This window comes from Conger conger, chromosome 18 (genome assembly GCF_963514075.1).
Source record: "Conger conger chromosome 18, fConCon1.1, whole genome shotgun sequence".
NCBI classification, from domain to species: domain Eukaryota; kingdom Metazoa; phylum Chordata; class Actinopteri; order Anguilliformes; family Congridae; genus Conger; species Conger conger.
Window position 1 is genome coordinate 2,180,001 of NC_083777.1, and position 24,000 is coordinate 2,204,000.

A 24,000-nucleotide genomic window follows, 5' to 3' on the forward strand; every position below is an offset into this window, starting at 1 on the left:
AAATAATGTGATAGAAATGTATTTTCTGAGTGGGCGTTTCTGGGAGCTTTTGATGGAATTTTCCAGAATGGATGTAAAGGGGAAAGGGGGAATTGTATGCAGGGGAGGTGCAATATTGAGAGTTTTGCGTTATTATTAAAATCTGAGGTTTTGCTCATATGACATGCGGTAATCACACAATGTTTGATCAGCGAACTGTCAGAAAAGACCAACACCATGAGAGCCCACCAGCTGTCAGCAGACATCTGCAGCGTGTGCTATTACTGTACGGCAGTGTGCCATTGCTTCCTGTATGCCCATCATTAGTGCTGCTTCATATATGTTCATTATGAGTGCTGTTTCATATATGTTCATTATGAGTGCTGTTTCATATATGTTCATTATGAGTGCTGTTTCATATATGTTCATTATGAGTGCTGTTTCATATATGTTCATTATGAGTGCTGTTTCATATATGTTCATTATGAGTGCTGTTTCATATATGTTCATTATGAGTGCTGTTTCATATATGTTCATTATGAGTGCTGTTTCATATATGTTCATTATGAGTGCTGTTTCATATATGTTCATTATGAGTGCTGTTTCATATATGTTCATTATGAGTGCTGTTTCATATATGTTCATTATGAGTGCTGTTTCATATATGTTCATTATGAGTGCTGTTTCATATATGTTCATTATGAGTGCTGTTTCATATATGTTCATTATGAGTGCTGTTTCATATATGCCCATCATTAGTGCTGTTTCATATATGTTCATTATTAGTGCCGTTTCATATATGTTCATTATGAGTGCTTCACACGAGCATGCACACACACACACACACACACGCACACAGACCATTGTACAATTCATCAGGATTCCTGACACATGCTTTTCTCCATGTTGGACCCCCTGCTTCTGAAATGACTTTGGTGCCCTTGCCTCAGGCTGTTCCAGCCGTTCTGGCTCTCTGGGTGAACACTGGTCACTTTTCAATCTCTTCTACCTGTTCCCCCTCTGCTGCCAGAGCTGCGTGTCCGATAAGGGCAGGTCCAGCTCACGCTCAGCCTCTTGTTACATTTCAATTTCGAGGCCCGTCAGCTGCCAGAAACCACGTTACCGTGTACTTTACAGCCCTGGAATCAGAACCAAGCTCAGCACACCTTTCAGTGGAGAAAATGATTAACTGAAGAGTGTTCAACTCATGTCATCTTCAGTGTCGCCTCTCTCTCTCTCTCTCTCTCCCTGTCTCTCTCTCTCTCTCTCGCTCTCTCTCTCTCTCTCTCTCCCCCTCTCCCCCTCTCTCTCTCTCTCTCTCTCTCTCCCCCCCTCTCTCAATTAAACGTTTCAATTCAATGCGCTTTATTGGCAGGAAATACAAGAGTACATATTGGCAAAGCAATAATGAAACAAACGTGTATTACCACACTCACAAAGTAAAACAAAGTAATTAATATTTAAATATTATTATTATTTATTAATATAAAAAAAATAGATTCAGATTTAGATCAAATAAATGGAAATAACAGTTAAGAAGTAATAATCTCTTTCGCACACACTCTCGTGTGTGTGTGTGTGTGTGTGTGTGTGTGTGTGTGTGTGAGAGTGAAAATAGCAGTAAGGTAATAATAGTCGTAATGATAATAATAATAATCATAATAATAATAATAAGTAAAAATGTTGAAAGCTCAATTGTGTCCTCAGCATCACATTGCCCTGAAAGTGGCTCCCCTCTCCTCCAGAAAACCCCCACCCCCCCACTGCGCCCCACCGCCAAACATCTGCTGCTCTCACACTCCCTCCTGGGGCCGCCATGTTCCTCTGTTCCTGTGATCCACTGCCTGCTGTGGAGAGGCCTGCCTGTTCTCAGCCTCCCCCCCAGAGCCTGTACTCAGCCTGAACTCCCCCTAAACCCTGCTCACAGCCTGAACTCCCCCCCCAAACCCTGCTCACAGCCTGAACTCCCCCCCCAAACCCTGCTCACAGCCTGAACTCCCCCTAAACCCTGCTCACAGCCTGAACTCCCCCTAAACCCTGCTCACAGCCTGAACTCCCCCTAAACCCTGCTCACAGCCTGAACTCCCCCTAAACCCTGCTCAGAGCCTGAACTCCCCCTAAACCCTGTACTCAGCCTGAACTCCCCCTAAACCCTGCTCAGAGCCTGAACTCCCCCTAAACCCTGCTCAGAGCCTGAACTCCCCCCAAACCCTGCTCATAGCCTGAACTCCCCCCCCAAACCCTGCTCACAGCCTGCCCCCCCCCCCCAAACCCTGCTCACAGCCTGATCTCCCCCCAAACCCTGCTCAGAGCCTGAACTCCCCCCAAACCCTGCTCATAGCCTGAACTCCCCCCAAACCCTGCTCATAGCCTGAACTCCCCCCCCAAACCCTGCTCATAGGCTGAACTCCCCCTAAAGCCTGCTCATAGCCTGAACTCCCCCTAAACCCTGCTCACAGCCTGAACTCCCCCTAAACCCTGCTCACAGCCTGAACTCCCCCTAAACCCTGCTCACAGCCTGAACTCCCCCTAAACCCTGCTCACAGCCTGAACTCCCCCTAAACCCTGCTCAGAGCCTGAACTCCCCCTAAACCCTGTACTCAGCCTGAACTCCCCCTAAACCCTGCTCAGAGCCTGAACTCCCCCTAAACCCTGCTCAGAGCCTGAACTCCCCCCAAACCCTGCTCATAGCCTGAACTCCCCCCCCAAACCCTGCTCACAGCCTGCCCCCCCCCCCCCCCAAACCCTGCTCACAGCCTGATCTCCCCCCAAACCCTGCTCAGAGCCTGAACTCCCCCCAAACCCTGCTCATAGCCTGAACTCCCCCCAAACCCTGCTCATAGCCTGAACTCCCCCCCCAAACCCTGCTCATAGGCTGAACTCCCCCTAAAGCCTGCTCATAGCCTGAACTCCCCCTAAACCCTGCTCACAGCCTGAACTCCCCCTAAACCCTGCTCACAGCCTGAACTCCCCCTAAACCCTGCTCACAGCCTGAACTCCCCCTAAACCCTGCTCATAGCCTGAACTCCCCCTAAACCCTGCTCATAGCCTGAACTCCCCCCCCCCCCCAAAACCTGCTCAGAGCCTGAACTCCCCCTAAACCCTGCTCACAGCCTGAACTCCCCCTAAACCATGCTCACAGCCTGAACTCCCCCTAAACCCTGCTCACAGCCTGAACTCCCCCCTCCCCAAACCCTGCTCACAGCCTGAACTCCCCCTTAACCCTGCTCACAGCCTGAACTCCCCCTAAACCCTGCACACAGTCTGAACTCCCCCTAAACCCTGCTCAGAGCCTGAACTCCCCCCCCAAACCCTGCTCAGAGCCTGAACTCCCCCCCCAAACCCTGCTCACAGCCTGAACTCCCCCCCCAAACCCTGCTCACAGCCTGCCCCCCCCAAACCCTGCTCACAGCCTGAACTCCCCCCCCAAACCCTGCTCACAGCCTGAACTCCCCCTAAACCCTGCTCACAGCCTGAACTCCCCCCAAACCCTGCTCATAGCCTGAACTCCCCCCCAAACCCTGCTCACAGCCTGAACTCCCCCTAAACCCTGCTCACAGCCTGAACTCCCCCTAAACCCTGCTCAGAGCCTGAACTCCCCCCCCAAACCCTGCTCACAGCCTGAACTCCCCCCCCAAACCCTGCTCATAGCCTGAACTCTCCCCCAAACCCTGCTCACAGCCTGAACTCCCCCTAAACCCTGCTCAGAGCCTGAACTCCCCCCAAACCCTGCTCACAGCCTGAACTCCCCCCCCAAACCCTGCTCACAGCCTGAACTCCCCCTAAACCCTGCTCACAGCCTGCCCCCCCAAACCCTGCTCAGAGCCTGAACTCCCCCTAAATCCTGCTCAGAGCCTGAACTCCCCCCCCCAAACCCTGCTCAGAGCCTGAACTCCCCCCAAACCCGGCTCACAGCCTGCCCCCCCAAACCCTGCTCATAGCCTGAACTCCCCCTAAACCCTGCTCAGAGCCTGAACTCCCCCTAAACCCTGCTCACAGCCTGAACTCCGCCCCCAAACCCTGCTCACAGCCTGAACTCCCCCTAAACCCTGCTCACAGCCTGAACTCCCCCTAAACCCTGCTCACAGCCTGAACTCCCCCTAAACCCTGCTCAGAGCCTGAACTCCCTCTAAACCCTGCTCAGAGCCTGAACTCCCCCCAAACCCTGCTCACAGCCTGAACTCCCCCCAAACCCTGCTCACAGCCTGAACTCCCCCTAAACCCTGCTCAGAGCCTGAACTCCCCCCAAACCCTGCTCACAGCCTGCCCCCCCCAAACCCTGCTCATAGCCTGTCCCCCTAAATCCTGCTCAGAGCCTGAACTCCCCCTAAACCCTGCTCACAGCCTGAACTCCGCCCCCAAACCCTGCTCACAGCCTGAACTCCCCCTAAACCCTGCTCAGAGCCTGAACTCCCCCCAAACCCTGCTCACAGCCTGCCCCCCCCAAACCCTGCTCATAGCCTGTCCCCCCAAATCCTGCTCAGAGCCTGAACTCCCTCTAAACCCTGCTCAGAGCCTGAACTCCCCCCAAACCCTGCTCACAGCCTGAACTCCCCCTAAACCCTGCTCAGAGCCTGAACTCCCCCCAAACCCTGCTCACAGCCTGCCCCCCCCAAACCCTGCTCATAGCCTGTCCCCCTAAATCCTGCTCAGAGCCTGAACTCCCCCTAAACCCTGCTCAGTGCCTGAACTCCCCCCAAACCCTGCTCACAGCCTGAACTCCCCCTAAACCCTGCTCAGAGCCTGAACTCCCCCCAAACCCTGCTCACAGCCTGAACTCCCCCCCCCCAAACCCTGCTCACAGCCTGCCCCCCCCCCCAAACCCTGCTCATAGCCTGTCCCCCTAAATCCTGCTCAGAGCCTGAACTCCCTCTAAACCCTGCTCAGAGCCTGAACTCCCCCTAAACCCTGCTCAGAGCCTGAACTCCCCCTAAACCCTGCTCAGAGCCTGAACTCCCCCTAAACCCTGCTCAGAACCTGAACTCCCCCCAAACCCTGCTCACAGCCTGCCCCCCCTCCCCCCCCCCCCAAAAAAAACCCTGTCCCCCCAAAAAACCCTGCCCTCCTCATCCCAAAACCCTCCCAAAGGGCACGTGTGTGTTTAGGCTTAGGAAGGATGGGGTCATCTCCACTGCCAGGCAGGGCTGCCGTTTTCTGTCAGCTCTGTTACTCAGTTGCTTCTTGCGCGCCGCACTGGCTGAATTCCAGGATTTGGGAAGTTTCTCTCGACACGGGAAGCCGACAGTGACGAGCCTGTTTCCAAAAGTTCAGGGTCTGGCTGGAACCCAGAGGAACACCAGGGAGTGTTAAGGCTTATTTACGCTTGGGCGCAGTACAAAGCACAAGAAATAAATAATTACCATTCAAAACTAAACAGGAAAATAATTTCAAATAACATAAACGGCGGTAGGAAATTGTACATATTAAAACTATAAAATGATGAGATGTTATGATTTAGCTGTAAACCGTGGTGTTGTCCATGTTGAGTCTAAACGGGCAGGTCACAGAGAGGTCATGCCCCTGAGCTGTTCACCAGAACACCCTGCTGAGACACTGTGTCACTGTATGCTCATTCTGCCAGATTACTCAAGACGGGCTCCAACTATGGCTGTGTTTAAGAATGGGCTCACAACGTTCCTCTTTTCCATGGTCTTTGACGAGTGTGTTTTCTATTTCTATTTAATGTTTTGAATGTTTTTGTTTGTGCTTTTTTTAAAGTATTACATTTCCTTGTCTATGAAATGAGCTTCACAAATGAACTTGAACTTGAACTGGAACCCTGTCTGGTACTCAGCAGTGGACTGGGTCTGACAGCCTGGCAGCACAGTGCATTCTGGGCCGTAGTGTCTCCAGGGAGGGAGGTCTGGGACTCGACACAGACGCTGTTGTCTCTCTGATGACAAACAACACCTCTGCCCCTCATGCCATGTCACAGAGCAAGGGAGTCTGGGTAACTGTAAATAAACTTTCCTTCCATCTCTACAATACATTGAGGTGGACCTACAGATACCATTCAGTAATTGGGAGATACAAAATACCAATGAATTTAAAAATCAGTGAACTAGGAACAATTAGCTTAAAGCGTTTTGGCCACGTTGCTTTTTGTGAAGCTTCGACGCACCATTTGAAAAAACGAAGGACACTGTGAAATTGAATGTTTGACTTGGCTGTGTTCAGTGTAGCCTTGAGAAAGGCCCAGCTGAAGAGACCTGAATTCTCCCACAGGTCAGAGCTTATCCCCACATCACTGAAATATTTGCACAAGTCCTTCCCTTTTTGCTAAAAGAGTGAGATCGATGAGGCAGAAATTTGTTCTTACTGGATGGGCCCCATAAGAATGCTTCTCTCTGGAACAAGAAGTCTAAATATGTGCAGTTTGCTACCTGTGATGACCTTCAGCCAATGAAAGCTGATTAATTACGGGTCCAAGTCATTATGGACCCCTCATGTTAAGAGTGTGTTTGTGTGCACTTGTCAGCCTATCCAACTGGGGACCATGGTCTCATCCACCAAGCGGGGACATAGACACCAAGAGGGGACATTTTCCCCCTTGTGTGTGTGTGTGTGTGTATGTGTGTGTGTACATGTGTGAGTGCGTTTGTGTGCGTGCGCATGTGAGTGTGAATGTGTGTGCGCATGTGTGTGTGATATCACAGTGAACCTAATTTATCCCTTTATGTCCTGACAGTGGCCAGCATACAGAAGTTTCCGGCAGTCTCTGCGATGACCGACATCAACTTCCCCATGAAGGGCCGCAAGGGCATGGTGGACTGGGCCCGCAACTCCGAGGACAAGGTGGTGATCCCCAAGGGCATCTTCATCCCACAGTCTGCAGGTACAGAGAGCGCCCAAACACACACGCCCAAACACACCACACACACACACACACGCTAAAACACACCGCACACACACGCCCAAACACACTCTACACACGCTCAAACACGCCACACACACACGCCCAAACACACTCTACACATGCCCAAACACACCACACACACACACACACGCTAAAACACACCGCACACACACGCCCAAACACACTCTACACACGCTCAAACACACCACACACACACGCTGAGACACACTCCACACACACGCCCAAACACACCACACACACACACGTGAAAACACACCGCCGAAACACGCCCAAACACACCACACACACATGCCCAAACACACCACACACACTCTCAAACACACTCCACACACACACACTAAAACACTCTACACACGCTCAAACACACTCCACACACACTCTCAAACACACTGCACACACACACTCTCAAACACACTGCACACATTCTCAAACACACTCCACACACACTCTCAAACACACTCCACACACACTCTCAAACTCACTGCACACACTCTCAAACATACTGCACACACTCTCAAACACACTCCACACACTCTCAAACACACTCCACACACTCTCAAACACACTCCACACACACTCTCAAACACACTGCACACACACTCAAACACACTGCACACACTCTCAAACATACTGCACACACACTCTCAAACACACTGCACACACTCTCAAACACACTGCACACACTCTCAAACATACTGCACACACTCTCAAACACACTGCACACACTCTCAAACACACTGCACACACTCTCAAACACATTCCACACACACTCTCAAACACACTGCACACACTCTCAAACACACTGCACACACTCTCAAACACACTGCACACACTCTCAAACACACTCCTCACACACTCCACACACACTCCTCACACACTCTCAAACACACTCCACACACACGCTCAAACACACTCCACACACACTCCATGCACGCTCTCAAACACACTCCAAACACACTCCACACACACACTGCACACACACTCAAACACATTCCACACACACTCTCAAACACACTGCACACACTCTCAAACACACTCCACACACACTCTCAAACACACTGCACACACTCTCAAACACACTGCACACACACTCAAACACACTCCTCACACACTCTCAAACACACTACACACACTCACACTAAAACACTATACACACACTCAAACACACTCCACACACACTCTCAAACACACTGCACACACACTCAAACACACTCCACACACACTCTCAAACACACTGCACACACACTCAAACACACTCCACACACACTCTCAAACACACTGCACACACACACTCTCACACACTCCACACACACTCTCAAACACACTCCACACACACACACACTCTCACACACTCCACACACACTCTCAAACACACTCCACACACACTCTCAAACACACTGCACACACACACTCTAACACACTCCACACACACTCTCAAACACACTGCACACACACACTCTAACACACTCCACACACTCTCAAACACACTCCACACACACTCTCAAACACACTGCACACACACACTCTCACACACTCCACACACACTCTCAAACACACTCCACACACACTCTCAAACACACTGCACACACACACTCTCACACACTCCACACACACTCTCAAACACACTGCACACACACACTCTCACACTCCACACACACTCTCAAACACACTCCATAACTCACAGCTCTGTCGCTCACAGCCCACCAGTTTCCTGTCCAGATGACAGGAGTTATTCAGTGATTCAGTGATTCAGTGAGTCAGTGATTCAGATGATTCAGATGATTCACTGAGCAACATAATCGGAGGACAGGTGTAGTTCTTACGCACACTGCACCCTGGACAGTGTAATGACTCAGCCCTAATAAGATGTACTTAATTAGGACAGTACATTAACTCAGCACAGATACTACTTGTAGGAGACAGTAGATTTCTTCTGTGGAGCTGGGGCCTAGTAGGAAGCAGTAGAGGAAGATAAATTGTAATTCTATACTGGCTTAGACTCAATTAGCACGCGTCTGTCCCTTTGACACGAAAACACAAGCAGTCTCTTTTTCAATGCACATTCTTTTTTCGTTAATGAGAGCAAATGCATTCCTTTGTGATTAAAAGTTTAAGACAAATGCTTATTGAACCCAGGGCATTGTGCGATATCGATTCACACTCTTTGCAGTGTATGATGGGAATATACTGTAGGCTCATTGGTCTTTGTGCCAGTAATGTGTACGGTTATATGCTTGCATGCTTTTAATTTAACAAAAAATGACAATGACTGGATGTATTCATCCATGATTTTATTATTATTATTTCATTTTTGTATTTTTCTGCTGCTGTAAATAGCATTGCTGTACGGTCAGACCTGACTTGCCATGCCTGATTACCCTGAGTTACTTCCCCGAGAATGGCTTTTACACGTTCCTCCCTTACTGTGGACTGCTGGCTAAGAATAGCCTGATTAGCCTGTGGTAACAGAGCTTAGACATGGCCAGAACACACACAGGACTTTCTCTGTGATGAATCAGAAGAACACACAGGACTTTCTCTGTGATTTACATTTACATTTTTGTCATTTAGCAGACGGTTTTAATCCAAAGCGATTTACAAGTGCATAGGATGAATCATAACTCACACAGGACTTTCTCTGTGATAAATCAGAAGAACACACAGGACTTTCTCTATGATAATCAGAAGAACACACGGGACTTTCTCTGTGATGAATCACAACACACAAAGGACTTTCTCTGTGATAAACCAGAACACACATGACACACAAAGGACTTTCTCTGTCATAAACCAGAACACACATGACACACACAGGACTTTCTCTGTGATGAATCAGAACACACATGACACACACAGGACTTTCTCTGTGATGAATCAGAAGAACACACACAGGGCTTTATCTGTGATACATCAGAACACACACATTGTAGGTGGTCTGTACAGCAGGTATTGGGAGGTATAATCTGGTGGATAACATCTGCTAATTGAGTCTAATGTAATTCAGAGATTGGTTTAAACCCATCAGTGATTGACAGCTCATCTTTTCCTTATGGAGTTCATGATCACCAGATCCCTTCTGATTGGCTTGACTTAGTTCAGGGCTCAATCAGAAGAGAGGGACATAGCGTTGTCAGGAGCAACAGAGGCAGAGCCTGCTTTTTGCCTATTCCTCGTGTTTCTTATTTCCTACACGTGGAGGTCAAGTAGTTTGTGTATACTGAGACTTGTGAGTTGTTTGACAATTGAGAATTTGTATTTATACTGTATTGTATAATACACTCACCGAGCAATTTATGAGGAACATTTTTAATTTATTACACCGACTTATTAATGTGCTTATCTAATCAGCCAATTGTGTGGCAGCAGTGCAATGATGTAGATAAGTGTCAGGAGCTTCAGTAAATGTTCACACCAACCATCAGCATAGAGAAAAAATGTGACTTTGACCGTGGAATGGTTATTGGTGCCAGACAGGGTGGTTTGAGTATCTGAGAAACTGCTGATCTCCTGGGACTTTCACACTCACTTGTCTCTAGAGTTGCAAAGAATGGTTTGCAAAAAAGCAGCAGTTCTGCAGACAGAAACACGTTGTTAATGAGAGAGACTGGTCAAAGCTGACAGGACGGTGACTGTAACGCAAATAACCACACATTGCAACACTGGTATGCACATAACTCTAAGTGGATAGGCTGCAGCAGTAGAAGTCTAAAAAGTCTAATAAACATATAATAAAGTGCTCACTTAGTGTATTTAGCCCATAACATCAACAAAAATATAAATCGTTAATTCATATATTGAAAGGCCCACAAGCATGTTTTATTTTATTTATTTACGCTTTTCATATCATTTGGAGCTTTATATAATTTGTGTTCCATATTGATGCAAGTTATACAATTGCAATTTCAATAGAAGTATGCATATTCTAGGCTCTAACTGCTATTTCCCCCACCTGACATGATGTTTTTGCATAATTATCAGATGACATTGCTAAATGTTAACACTGAGAGCTGACCACAGGAGGTTTTTGGGTAATTTAGATAATAAAACCATGAAGAAAAGGCTGATGTGTGTGGGCCTTTATAAGAAGTGGGGACATAACAAATCATTTACTGTGAAATAAGGAAAAAATGCAAAATTTAAGATTTTTTTTGTAAAGATTTATTATGCCCATAGATCTGACCAGTTGCTGTGTGTCTTCCGTTTAAATCAGCATCTTAAGAACTCTCCACCACACAATCTGGGTCTGCAGATGCACACGAGAATACTGTTGAATAGAACTGAACACATCAAAGAAAAGAGCAATTCATTACATTTGCACAAAAACCGCCATCAGCAGGAAAGATAATATTAATCTTTATAGTACAGATGAAACACTGTATATGAAAGGCCAGGAACCACTTTACTTTATGATTTTAAAATATAGACAGGATGCTTCCAGCCCTGTCTTTTTAATTGCTTATTGACAGTTGCATTATAGCTAAGAGAAGGTTTTAAACTAAGAGGAAAAATACAGACATTTTATCATGCAACAGATCCATAGTGAACATTTTATTGGGTATCAGTTACTGAATAATATCCCTATATCGACCTGTGCATTTCCAGTTAGGGACCACAAAAGAATTCTGTATTATTTATGCATTATTATATACACTCATCGAGCACTTTATTAGGTATTTATTAGGCTTATTTTTTAGGGTAAAGTCTTCTGCTACTGTAGTCTATCCACTTATAGGCTTGATGCATTGTATATTCAGAGATGCTCTTCTGCATGCCACTGTTGTAATGTGTGCTTATTTGCGTTACTGTCACCTTCCTGTCAGCTTTGACCAGTCTGGCCCTTCTCCTCTGACGTCTCTCATTAACGTGTGTTTGCCCACAGACCTGCTGCTCACTGCAGGTTTTTTGTTTTTTGCACAATTCTGTGCAAACTTTAGAGATTGTTGCGTGTGAAAACCCCTGGAGATCAGCAGTTTCTGAGATACTCAAACCACCCTGTCTGGCACCAACTGTCATTCCACGGTCAATGTCACTTATATCACATTTCTTTCCTATTCTGACATTTGATCTGAAAAACAGCTGAACCTCTTGACCATGTCTGCATGCTTTTATGCATTTTGTTGCTGCTACATGATTGGTTGATTAGCTGTTTGCATTAACAAGCTGGTGTACAGGTGTTCCTAATAAAGTGCTCACTGAGTGTATGTCATAGCTTCCTGGAGACAGAGTGAAGGGAGTTTTCACTTTAGGAGTAAATCAAGACCAAGATCAATATTCAAATCATTGGAGAGATGGTTGATGTCAGTGTTGTGTTTGACCCTGGTCTGTTATCATGTCTCTGATCTCGATTGGTGAGATGGTTGATGTCAGTGTTGTGTTTGTGATGTCAGGGTTGTGTTTGTGATGTCAGTGTTGTGTTGTGTTTGTGATGCCAGTGTTGTGTTTGTGAGGACAGTGTTGTGTTGTGTTTGTGACGTTAGGATTGTGTTTGTGATGTCAGTGTTATGTTGTGTTTGTGATGTCAGTGTTGTGTTGTGTCTGTGATGTCAGTGTTGTGTTGTGTTTGTGATGTCAGTGTTGTGTTTGCAATGTCAGTGTTATGTTGTGTTTGTGATGTCAGGGTTGTGTTGTGTTTGTGATGTCAGTGTTGTGTTGTGATGTCAGTGTTGTGTTTGTGCCTGCAGAAGCTGACGGATCCCCGGTCTTCATACTCGGGACGGTTCTGTACAAAACCCTGGGACTCATGCTGCCTTCCCCCAAGTAAGTCCTGCTCGGGTATCTTCATCTTCATCTTCATCCACAGGGTCACCCCTGGAGCCTGTCCCATCATACATTGGGCGAGAGGCAGGAATATACCCTGGACAGGTCGCCAATCCATCACAGGGCACACACACCATTCACTCACACACTCATACACTCATACACTCACACACTCATACACTCATACACTCACACACTCATACCTACAGGCAATTTAGACCAGTGGTACTCCTGGACCTGCAGAGGGTGTGCTGGTTTCTGTTTTCACCTTAATATCAGCAACCAATTCAGACCCAAGAAACCAGGTGAGACGAGTTAACTGTAATTAACTGCTTTAAATTATCAATTAAGCGCTGAGTAACAATGAAAGCCGGCACACCATGAGTGAGGACCACTGATTTGCTTATTTCTTCATTTATTCTGGCTTTGGACACATCCCACATTGAATAGCAACAGTCCACAGTCGCTGCTGAACTATATGATGCTCTCGCATAATGTGCAACTCCTCACCTAACAAACTTAAGAGGAAAAACCGACGCACGTAAGCAGTATTTCCTTCATCTTTCACGGGCGTTGTAAAACCTGCATCCGACGCGTGTCGATATTTCATTACCGGAATTAATGCCACGCCACGTCAGCAGGGATCATCTCCATTCAGCCTTTCTGTTTTCTCCTCCAAAGACATCGCTTATCTGAGGAATGTCGCGGGGGAACTTTTGTGAAAATGCAGATGTGTGCGTGGAGTGCTGCAGTTCTGTGGTGTGGATGAATAGCCGGCCTGTCGCGGAGCTGACGCACGTCAGAGCGACTTCCTGTGGGATCCAGAGCCTGCGCTTTGTCTGCAGTATCCTGCGTCGAGTTTCAACTCATTTACTTCAGAAAAAAGGACACAATTTATATTTGAATATATTTGAAGGCTTTTCAAGGAAAACACCGGAATATATCCTGGATTCACCCGCCTACACGGAAAAGAATCCAGGATGCATTCAGGATCCGTCTCGCCTCCCGCATGAAGTTTGAGTCGCTTTTGTTTGCGATGATTGCCGTGCGAAATGCAATTTTTGAGGCAAAATTCTAGGTTTCAAGTGCCATTTTCAATTATAAAGTGTCACCTCTTATAAGAACCCATTGTCTCTCATGATAAGTATTCACCTCTCACAGTAAAGTGGAGTTTTTCATGGTAAACTGTCGCTTCTTGCGAGAAACTGTCCATCATGGTAAAGCTTTGGTTTCTGGAGCTAAAGTGTCACCTCAGCCAGTAAACTGGTGCCTGTTAAAGTGAAGTGGTGACTATCAAAGTAGTGGGTCTGCTCTAGTGGTAATGTGTCACTCGTCATGCCAAAGTACTGCCTTTCACAATAAAATGGAGTGGAGCTATTACATTAAAATGTTGTCAATCACAGTAACACTTGTGGTAAGGTGTAGGATCACATTCTCAGCCCTGACTATGAAACACAGAGATTCCCTTTTCCATTTACTCAGCAATGTGTGAGCACAGTATGTTCAGTATGAGATATCTCTCACTCACAGTAATGTACAGTATGAGATATCTCTCACTCACAGTAATGTACAGTATGGAATATCTCTCGCTCACAGTATGCACATTATGAGATATCTCTCACTCACAGTAATGTACAGTATGAGATATCTCTCACTCACAGTAATGTACAGTATGATATATCTCACTCACAATATGTACAGTATGAGATATCTCTCAATCACAGTAATGTACAGTATGAGATATCTCTCACTCACAGTAATGTACAGTATGAGATATCTCCCACTCTCAGTAATGTACAGTATGAGATATCTTTCACTCCCAGTAATGTATAGGATGTTTCTCACAGTAATGTAAGATATCTCTCACTCACAGTAATGTAAGATATCTCTCACTCACAGTAATGTATTGGATTACTCCCTCACAGTAATGTAAGATATCTCTCAGTCACAGTAATGTATTGGATCACTCTCTCACAGTAGTGTGAGGGGTATCTCACTCACAGTAATGTCTTCCCTTTGGTTTGAGTGTTAGAGAGAATAGACAGTATGGGATTCATGACACAATCTATGTATTTTCCTATAAACTAAGCAAACATTTCTCCATTAGGTCCCACAACAGGGGTGGAAGAACAGCAGGTATTCAGACACTGCCCATGAACAACAGTCAAATCCTGCTCTTAGGCAAAATGTGCTTTGGCCGTGCTCTGTGAGGACAGGGAGCAGACTTAGTGGTGGCGACATTAGCTTGGCCCGTCGCTGTGATGTCTAGTGACTCACACTGAGGAAACCCCAGGTTTGGCCACATTCAGTCCTGTTGATTCACTCTAAATGGACCATGAAATGATGTCCTGAGCTATCCCGCTATCCCGCTATCCCGCCCGCGCCCTCCCCTCGGGAGCGCGGTGACACGGCCCCCCAGCCTGGAGAGCCTGCGAGTAAACATGAGGCTAGCTCTGCAAACACGCTTTGAGCCTGCTCCTTCAGTAAATTACATTTTCAAAGGCTATTCTCCATACAAAACCAAATTTGGTCCACAATTAAGCTTATTCTGTGCCTGTAAATAAACTCTTATTTTTAGTACTGTAAATACTCCGCATATTGTATACGGCACACATGTTTCTGATATCTTAATACAATTTTTATTTCAACCCTAATTTGCTATGCCCAATTATATATATATTGTCAGTTCAACGAGATCTCTAGCTGTTGAATGAGGTGTGCTTTGTTAGGATTTGGGTGAAAATCTACAGGATGGTAGATCTTCAGGAAGAGGTTTGGGCAACCTTGTCATAATATACCATATGAATACACATGAATACACATGCAAACACACACACACACACACACATTTTTCTGGTCATGAACCTGCTTTCAATGAAAAACTTGATATACCAAAACCATATCAAATTTACATAAACAACAAAAATATGTCTTTACTTTGACCACATATACACATTCTACTGTATGAGTGTGTTTCATATCATCATAATGGCCAAAGGTGCACAGTCAGCGTATGCAGAAAATAAAGCTCATTAACATGGAACAGATGTATTTAGATTCAGCCAACTTCCCTTGGCCGTTGCTGTCAGTTGAGTTTCTTTATTCTTATAACTTGCAAATAACTTTATTTTCACTTCTCTTATGTAACAGAGATAGACTGTGCCACCAAAATTTAACAAGGGTAGCAACATGCACACACACGCATGCGCACACACACACACATGCATACACACATTTCAGTTATTTTAGTTGGCCTACATTTTCAAAATACATTATATGGGCCCCAATATATTTCAGGTGCATTCTGATGTCCTATACTTCAGGAGCAGAAAGCATACCAGTAGGGATCTAGTAAATCAGCAAATTTTGGGCATAGGAAACATCTTCTCCATATACAGTGACTGCCTGTACTGGAGGAGGAATATTTTGCTTGTGACTTTGCTCTCCATTTAGCCATTCAGTGTACAAAATGGCATCACAAAAACAGCACTTCTGATAGCTAGCATTGTTATTGTTAGCGCAACTGCATTGTGTTCATGAGTTTTAGGAAACAATTATGAGAGAACACGTTAAATTTTCGGAGCATAATAATTCACCTCAGTCTTTGCACTATAGTGCAATAAACACAGTATGAACAGTGTGAATATAATATAATGAACAGGGGTCTTTTCTTTTTCATGGTGTGCATCCATATTTTTGACATAACTAGGCATAAGAGGGTAAATAATCCCTTGCAGAAAGCTCCTAATTAAGAAAAATGAACAGCTTGTTAGGATTCTGGGATTTTGACTGTGGTTGCAGCAGGAATCAGCAGACATGATAGTGTACAGTTTAAGAACCGATGAAGTTACTTATGTAAAATGACTAAAGGTAAAAAAAAGGTGCCCTCTCCCGGTTAATTCAACTCTGGCCATTTCACACAAGCGTTCAGCGTGACTGTAGTAAATGTGTTGTGTAATGGAGCATGAGTTACACAGTGACTGTAGTGAATGGTGTTGTGTAATGGAGGTATTCTGTCATTGATAGGAACAACACTGCCGTGAGCTCCAAGGTCATCGCCGTCACAGTGAGGCCGGAGCCCAAGATCCAGGAGACCCACCTGGAGATCGAGCTCGCTCACCTGGCTAACGTGAGTCACCCTACCCATGTTTATCACCAGCCGTTAACCGTTTAACACTATCAGTCCCGACACTGTCAACCATTACGCAGATCGTTCACATCCCCAGACTCTAATCTCTCCAGACCCTCCAAAGCAGTGGCTGATGGGCCAGTTTTCACACCGAGGTCACTTGTAGGTGAGAAACTGACAATGCTCACAAAACCTTGAAGGCTGATTTCACAAAACCACTTCTGTGAGACACACGTATGTTAACAAGTCATATCTCCAAAACGGATTGGTCAATCCTGACAAGTGATACCTGATTTTGTAGCTCTGATCTTCTCGTTTCAGATATGCATGATGTTAGCCCCTTTACCGCATTGAGTCACATATTTCCATTATGGTGGCTAACAAGAAGCAGCGTATAAATACTCAAAGGCACATCATGAAATCTGAGATCTTTTATAAATGAACATTAATTCCAGCCCACACACCTGTGAACTCCAACAGAGCTTTGTGAAAAAAGTTATCCGACTGATCAAGAGCCAGACCGAATGTCTGTTTTTTTCTCAAGTGCGTATCACCAATTACAGGTGTATTGGAGTTCAAAAGTGTGTGGGCTTATTTTGATTATTACACTGTTTAAATAAGCCATTGCTATATTCAGACTCCATCTGACAATTATCCTATTTCTACTGAAAGAATTGAGGTCCGATTCTACTGCCAGGTTTACTGGCTTTTTTCATATGGCCTTCATATGACTTCTGAAGAGAAAAGTGCCTCTTTATGAAGTATAGCACTCAAAAACACTGAGAAAAATGAATAACTAATACATTGAATTTAACTGACAAGTGTAACTGACATCTTAACAAAAGCTTTCAGCTTTGCAGCATGCCAAGTTTCGAGATGATCACAGAACTGTGTGTCACCATCCAGAATCAACCTCTGAAACAGAACAGAAGTATCATTTATCCCTCCTGGTTTCTATCTGACATTTAAAGAATTATCTTAGCAGAACACATCCTTCAGTCACATCTGCTCACTGCAAACTACCCGCAATTCACCACACATAAGCCCCACATCCACCAGTCACAGCAATGTAGTGTCGTGGGTCATGAGCAGGGCTTGTAACCAAAATAATATCTAAAAATATATGTTTTTACCATTTGAAATTAAATGGCTAATGGTACCGCATTTATAATTTTGGTTAATTTTCTTCAACTCAACAGAAAAGATCAAGTTATCTATTTCTGGGAGACAATGTGAGGGCTTAAATCAAAGTTAATTTGACATTTGCTAATTGGCATTGACATTAGCTGGACTCTAAAATGGGGTATTTAATAGGGATGACGCAAACTGATAATGCTGAGTCAGAAACTGAGCCATTCGAAGTTTGTGTTTGAGGAATGTGGGAGATGAAGATAAAAAAAAATGAAAAAAATGAATTCCATCCAAAACAACAGAATAATGGTGGGTTGCTTCTGTGCTTGGGGAAATTTGCTTAGTTCTTCTTGCTCAAAAAAATGACTAAATGCGACTTGATAACTGCCACGGTTATTACTCTACTAAGTGATGTGAGCCCAAAGTTAAACTACAGATAAATACACACTCAATGTTAGTCAACTACCGAAGAATCTAGCATTGTAAAACCCACCAGTTTTTTAATTAGGAATAACGGGGTTATTACCATTATTCAGTTAAAAGTCACAAACTGTACTTGACCTGTTTGAAGCATCGATAGCCAATTAGCAGGTCAGGGATGCTAATTAAATAAAACCAGCTGTTATGGAGGTTTGAGAGATTATGCAGCATCTGGTGGGTGGCTACCCACTCTCCCCTGGTCGTCATGGTTAATGTGATGAAGGCACGTGGTGTGTGTGTGTGCGTGTGTGGTCACTGTCTGAGGGCAATGCCACTCTTCAACACACAGTAGATAATTAGTCGACAATGGAGGTACATTTTTGTTCTTCAAGGATCACATTTCCCAATGTAGCCTGGAAGTACAGTAATGTTCTCTTTGGGTATAAATTAGTTCTCCACGCAGGAAAAGGTATAAATAAATTATATATTGCTGGCTAGGAGTGCAATAATAAATACCTTTACTGAGTACTGCCCCAGCGACAAGCATTTGTACCTTTTAAGGCACTTTCTGTACCTTTATTTCTGAGAGTGTAATCGCCCCATTCTTTGATTAAAGACAGTGGATGGGGAAGATGGCCAAGTCTGTGCTTGTCACAACCTCTGGGAGCGCGTACAGGTGTGCGCGTCCTGTACGTGGGGCAGGGAGATAGGGCGGGACAGCCCCGTGTGTAGACTTCACTGGAATATCTGTCTCACACCTTCATTCCCGGACCTCCTTGGCCACAGCACAGACGAGTTACTTTCACAATGCCAGGACACACTGAAACGACATTAATGAACAAACAATGGCTGGTAATTGGTTGGGTAATTCATTTAGCAGCACCCAGAGGTTAGTGCACTCCAGAGCATAAAAAGAAAACTCACGGGGAGCTCAGGAAGTAATTACAGGGAGAGCTCTTTTCAGAACCTGCCCCTTTTTGTTACACTGACAGCTTAAAAGGGAGACGCGGGTCAGGGATACGAGCCAAGGTTACACACGAAACAATCAATTATCCAACGAGGTGCACAATTCTCCTGACCTGTTTTTTAGACCACTCTCACAAAAGGACAAGCGACTGTCGCCACTCTCCAAACGCGTCGATACTGAAGCCGGTTGTCTTCTCTCTTTACTCTGTGTTTTCCAGGGCACGATCAACCCTTACTGTGCTCTGTGGGACAGCACGGTCATGTGAGTAAACATCTTTGGTTTTCTTCTGTGGCTTTTTGCAAACAAACCTACTCTGCATAGACTCGCCGCCCGGTCTCACAAAAGACGGCTCTCAGCCTTTGGAGGGAAAAGGCGGCGTGGGCAGCCGTCTTTGCTTTGTGCGTTGGTCGCGGTGATGTTGCCATGGCAACCTTCAATCGACTAGAGGCGATAAGCCAGTATGTCCATCAATGCTCTCCAATATTGTCACTAAGTGCAGTACAATATGGCCGTGTTCATTATGTTACTGATAAAGGCGCAGCGTATGAAAGGCCATGTTGTACAGCCACGGCCGTGTAAAATCTAAACCCGGTCGCATATTCTTGCATATTCATATTCGCATAAAATGGAGGCCATTCGTGGGTTGAGTCAATATGGCAGAACTTGTTTTTTCTATGTATTTGAGCTGGACTGAATAGCAAGCCAGGCGTATTATAATAATGCAAATGCAAGATTAATATTGTTTGAAAAGAATAAATCATAGCAATAATGCAAGGCAACACAAATGGGCTAAGCCTTTACAGTGCAACAGCTGGATTGAAGTACACTAATGTCCGATTTCTCATCATTCAAGGAACTGCACACTCCTCCAGTGCTGGAAAAGAACTATGCTCTGACATTATAAAGTATAAAAAAATGACTATAGCCATTAGTGTTAGTAAAAAAGAACAAGATATTGAATTGTTTGAAGTGTGTGTTTTCACATATACACGTGACTGCACGTCTGAAATGTCGGATTAAGCCAAATCAACTTGATTTGAGGTTTGGGTCCCGACAGCATTTCCTTCCATTTCTCGTCTTACGTGTTCCCTACTCCTGCCGTCTCCACCGCTGGCTTCCAGGCCCTGCCGTGTTCACACGCGTGGCCACCGGGTCAACTGCCGTGCTCGAAGGGTTTTCACTGCGTGTGAAGCAGGCTCGGAGTTTGTGCACACACCCTGAACGTTTAAATATTAGATGTGGCCCAGGGCTGAAATGCAGGGGTGGGTTATGAGGTGGAAGGTCCAAAGTTAATGCTCATCGCTCTCATGCTTACTGACGGTTACCCGAGGTGTGAATGAGGGTTAGATGTTCACCTCGAGCGCGCCAAGACAACAGCTTACAGTCAACATGGCCGTTATGTGGGCTTCATGCCTGTGCTGAACCCTTAACCTCTGATACATGACTCACCTCAATGTATTTATTTGTATTGTTGCATGCTTTCGGTGTGGAGCAAATACGAAAACAACGGAATTAAGAGATGGCAGAAATGGAGAAAACATTAAACAACGGAATTAAGAGATGGCAGAAATGGAGAAAACATTAAACAACTGAATTAAGAGATGGCAGAAATGAAGAAAACATTAAACAACTGAATTAAGAGATGGCAGAAATGGAGAAAACATTAACAGATAAAATGGGAGTAGTGATGTGAGAGTGGTGATTTTTTTTATTTTTTATTTGTCTCAGAAATGTTACATGGCCACTGATTAATCATAATGACTCAGTAATGACTTCTGCCCAGTCTTTGCAAAGCCCATGCTGCTTTAGACAAATAAGTAAATAAGGAAATTAATTAACTCAATTAATTTTACATGGGAAGCGGCTGAATGGACTTGTTGTGAGTTATTTAACTAGTATTAATCATTGTGACGAGCAAAGGAGAGACATGAGAACAAAAATATATAATATGCATGACAGTGAAATCAGTGAAATCACACATACGCCCTACACACGCACGCACACACACATTCACACACACAAGCACACGCACGCACACATGCACACACACACACATTCACACACACACACACACACACACACACACACACGCATCCCACACCTATCACTGCTACACAGTGTATTTACCCCTCCCCCCACTGTAAAACTTTAAAGAATTGTTTATGTATTATTTTTCCCTTCAGGAATTCAAGAAATTCAGTACATTCAGTTTGCTACATATACTGTAGTATTTTTTTTCTTTTTTAACTATCCATCTCTCAGAGACAATACTTTGCCGATGTTTAGAAGCTATTTGTAGCTCTGGGTGCTTTCAAATATGACTGCATAAGCTAAGCGGAATTGTTTCCAGTCCTGCCATCAAATTTGCTCCAGGTGCCAATTTGCTGGCAGTTTTCAGGCCATAGCTCAGATTTTCAAAGAGATTTCAGTTTGGGCTTTGGCTTTGACCTTTCTGTTTACCTTCGAAGCCGTTCCCTCACACACGTTTTTATTTTTTTGTATTTTTCTATCCGGTGTACTTTTGGTGATTGTCTATTTGGAATACAAATCGATGCCCTGGACACAGATCAAAAATGAAGTGACAGTGGAGGTACATTTTTCTTCTTCATGGATCAGATGTCCCCTGAAAGTGCAGTAATGTTTTCTAGGACACCGGCCCTGTGTACGCTTTTAGGCACTTTCCATACCGTTATTTCTGAGAGTGTATGTTCATGACTGGAACAGGTTTTCCAGCATTCGATGCTACCCACACCAACCCCCATAGCCTAATGCTACCCTCACCAACCCCATAGCCTGATGCTACCCACACCAACCCCCATAGCCTGATGCTACCCTCACCAACCCCATAGCCTGATGCTACCCTCACCAACCCCATAGCCTGATGCTACCCACACCAACCCCCATAGCCTGATGCTACCCTCACCAACCCCATAGCCTGATGCTACCCTCACCAACCCCATAGCCTGATGCTACCCACACCAACCCCATAGCCTGATGCTACCCACACCAACCCCCATAGCCTGATGCTACCCTCACCAACCCCATAGCCTGATGCTACCCTCACCAAACGTGATGGCTGGGATGTGCTACCTGATGAAGGGCTCTGCTGGTTTGTGCTGCACTTCCAGGCTAAAGAAAGCTCAAGAAAACAGAAATCTTCTTCCTGAAGTTCTACCGGTCTATCACACAGCTAAACCACAGCCTTTTATTGAAGCAGCTTCCATCTCGCCTCTCTCCTAACAAGCTCTGTGAAGGGCTCAAGTGATTCCTGATCTCTGGACATTTTCTCCCATTTCTGCCAAAGAAAAAAGACCTCTGCCATTCTGTCAGCGTTGTTGCTGGCCTCTCACGCTAGATTTTGAAACAGCTGGTAGCTGGTTGACCAGTTCAGACCAGCTCTGTACTCAACATGGTTTGATCGGTTCAAAGCTAGATTTTGAAACAGCTGGTAGCTGGTTGACCAGTTCAGACCAGCTCTGTACATTATTGGCATTTGGCAGACACACTTATCCAGAGCAACATACAGTTGATTAGACTAAGCAGGAGACAGTCCTCCCCTGGAGCAATGCAGGGTTAAGGGCCTTGCTCAAGGGCCCAACGGCTGTGCGGATCTTATTGTGGCTACACCGGAATTAGAACCACCGACCTTGCGTGTCCCAGTCATTTACCTTAACCACTACGCTACAGGCCACCCTGTACAACACAGTTAAATTAAATTAGAGGTATGGAAAAAATACAAAACAGGCCTAGACCAAGACTAAACTCGCCTGCAAAGATCAATTTAGTCCAGAACTAAGATTAATCTGTGTCCACGAAACCGGCCCGTAATGAATTAGCCCAATGTAATGAAAGGGATCCTTTAGGCATGGTACCAAACTTGCTTCATGCCAGTTGAACAGGCAATTATACTCCATGATTGCTGATATACAGTACTCTCTGCTGTGTAACTATGGCAGAATGTTATCTATTGATCAATTCAAAATCAGGGAACTGTACAGTGAACTATACAGGTTATTTCCCTGATTGAAGGCTCGTAGATTTAGCTTTATTCTGTAGTTTGCTTGACCTCATTCTTATCAGATTATTACTGGGGGGGTAAGGCAGTTTCAACCCGTTGTTGAGTAGTTTAATTGGAATGTTTTCTAAATTCTAAATTCCAAGTCGGTTTTGTGTACCAGCAGTGATTGTTATTGTCAGCATTAGAATGGTCCCCTGACATCTCACACCTTAAGGGTAAGAGCGTCTCTGGATTATTATTGAATAAACTAACCCAGAGTCACTCAGCAGTGGCCTGCAGGTTACCAGACGTCCCCAGTGGGCGTGTTTCTCAGCTCTCTTGGAGTACGGTGTGTGGCTTTTATTGTGGACGATCTGTCAGTGGGTGAGCAGGTGCACTGATAGGAGAGCAAATGCACAGTTTGTCAGGGAAATAAACCATTCTGGGCGGATCTCATGGTGAGCCACTTTATCACAGGATACAGTATGGGGAGATGTACACAAAACATTTATGACCCCCATGAAAATGAGATGTGTCATCTCAAGAGGCTTATCCTGCAAATAAATAAATACATTTCAATAAATAAGCATCAGTTTAGTGCTTCTCTGAAAAATAGACAACACGCTTTGTGGTTATAGACTCTGCGTGCATACGAGTGTTTACATCAACCTACTACTTGTCACTCTCTAGATTGATTCAGTCACTATTCTTCTGCCTCCCGCTGACTCGACTCTGAACAACGC

General features: G+C 45.1%; 1 protein-coding gene across 1 annotated transcript in view; it reads left to right on the forward strand.

Annotated features, from left to right (window-relative positions):
- adgrb3 (adhesion G protein-coupled receptor B3) overlaps window positions 1-24,000 on the forward strand; it is a 232,618-nt gene that overhangs the window by 137,738 nt on the left and 70,880 nt on the right. The window contains 4 exon segments of the mRNA XM_061227768.1: window positions 6,668-6,814; window positions 12,538-12,613; window positions 16,640-16,742; window positions 19,478-19,521. Of these exon segments, the coding sequence (XP_061083752.1) occupies window positions 6,668-6,814; window positions 12,538-12,613; window positions 16,640-16,742; window positions 19,478-19,521 (370 nt within the window).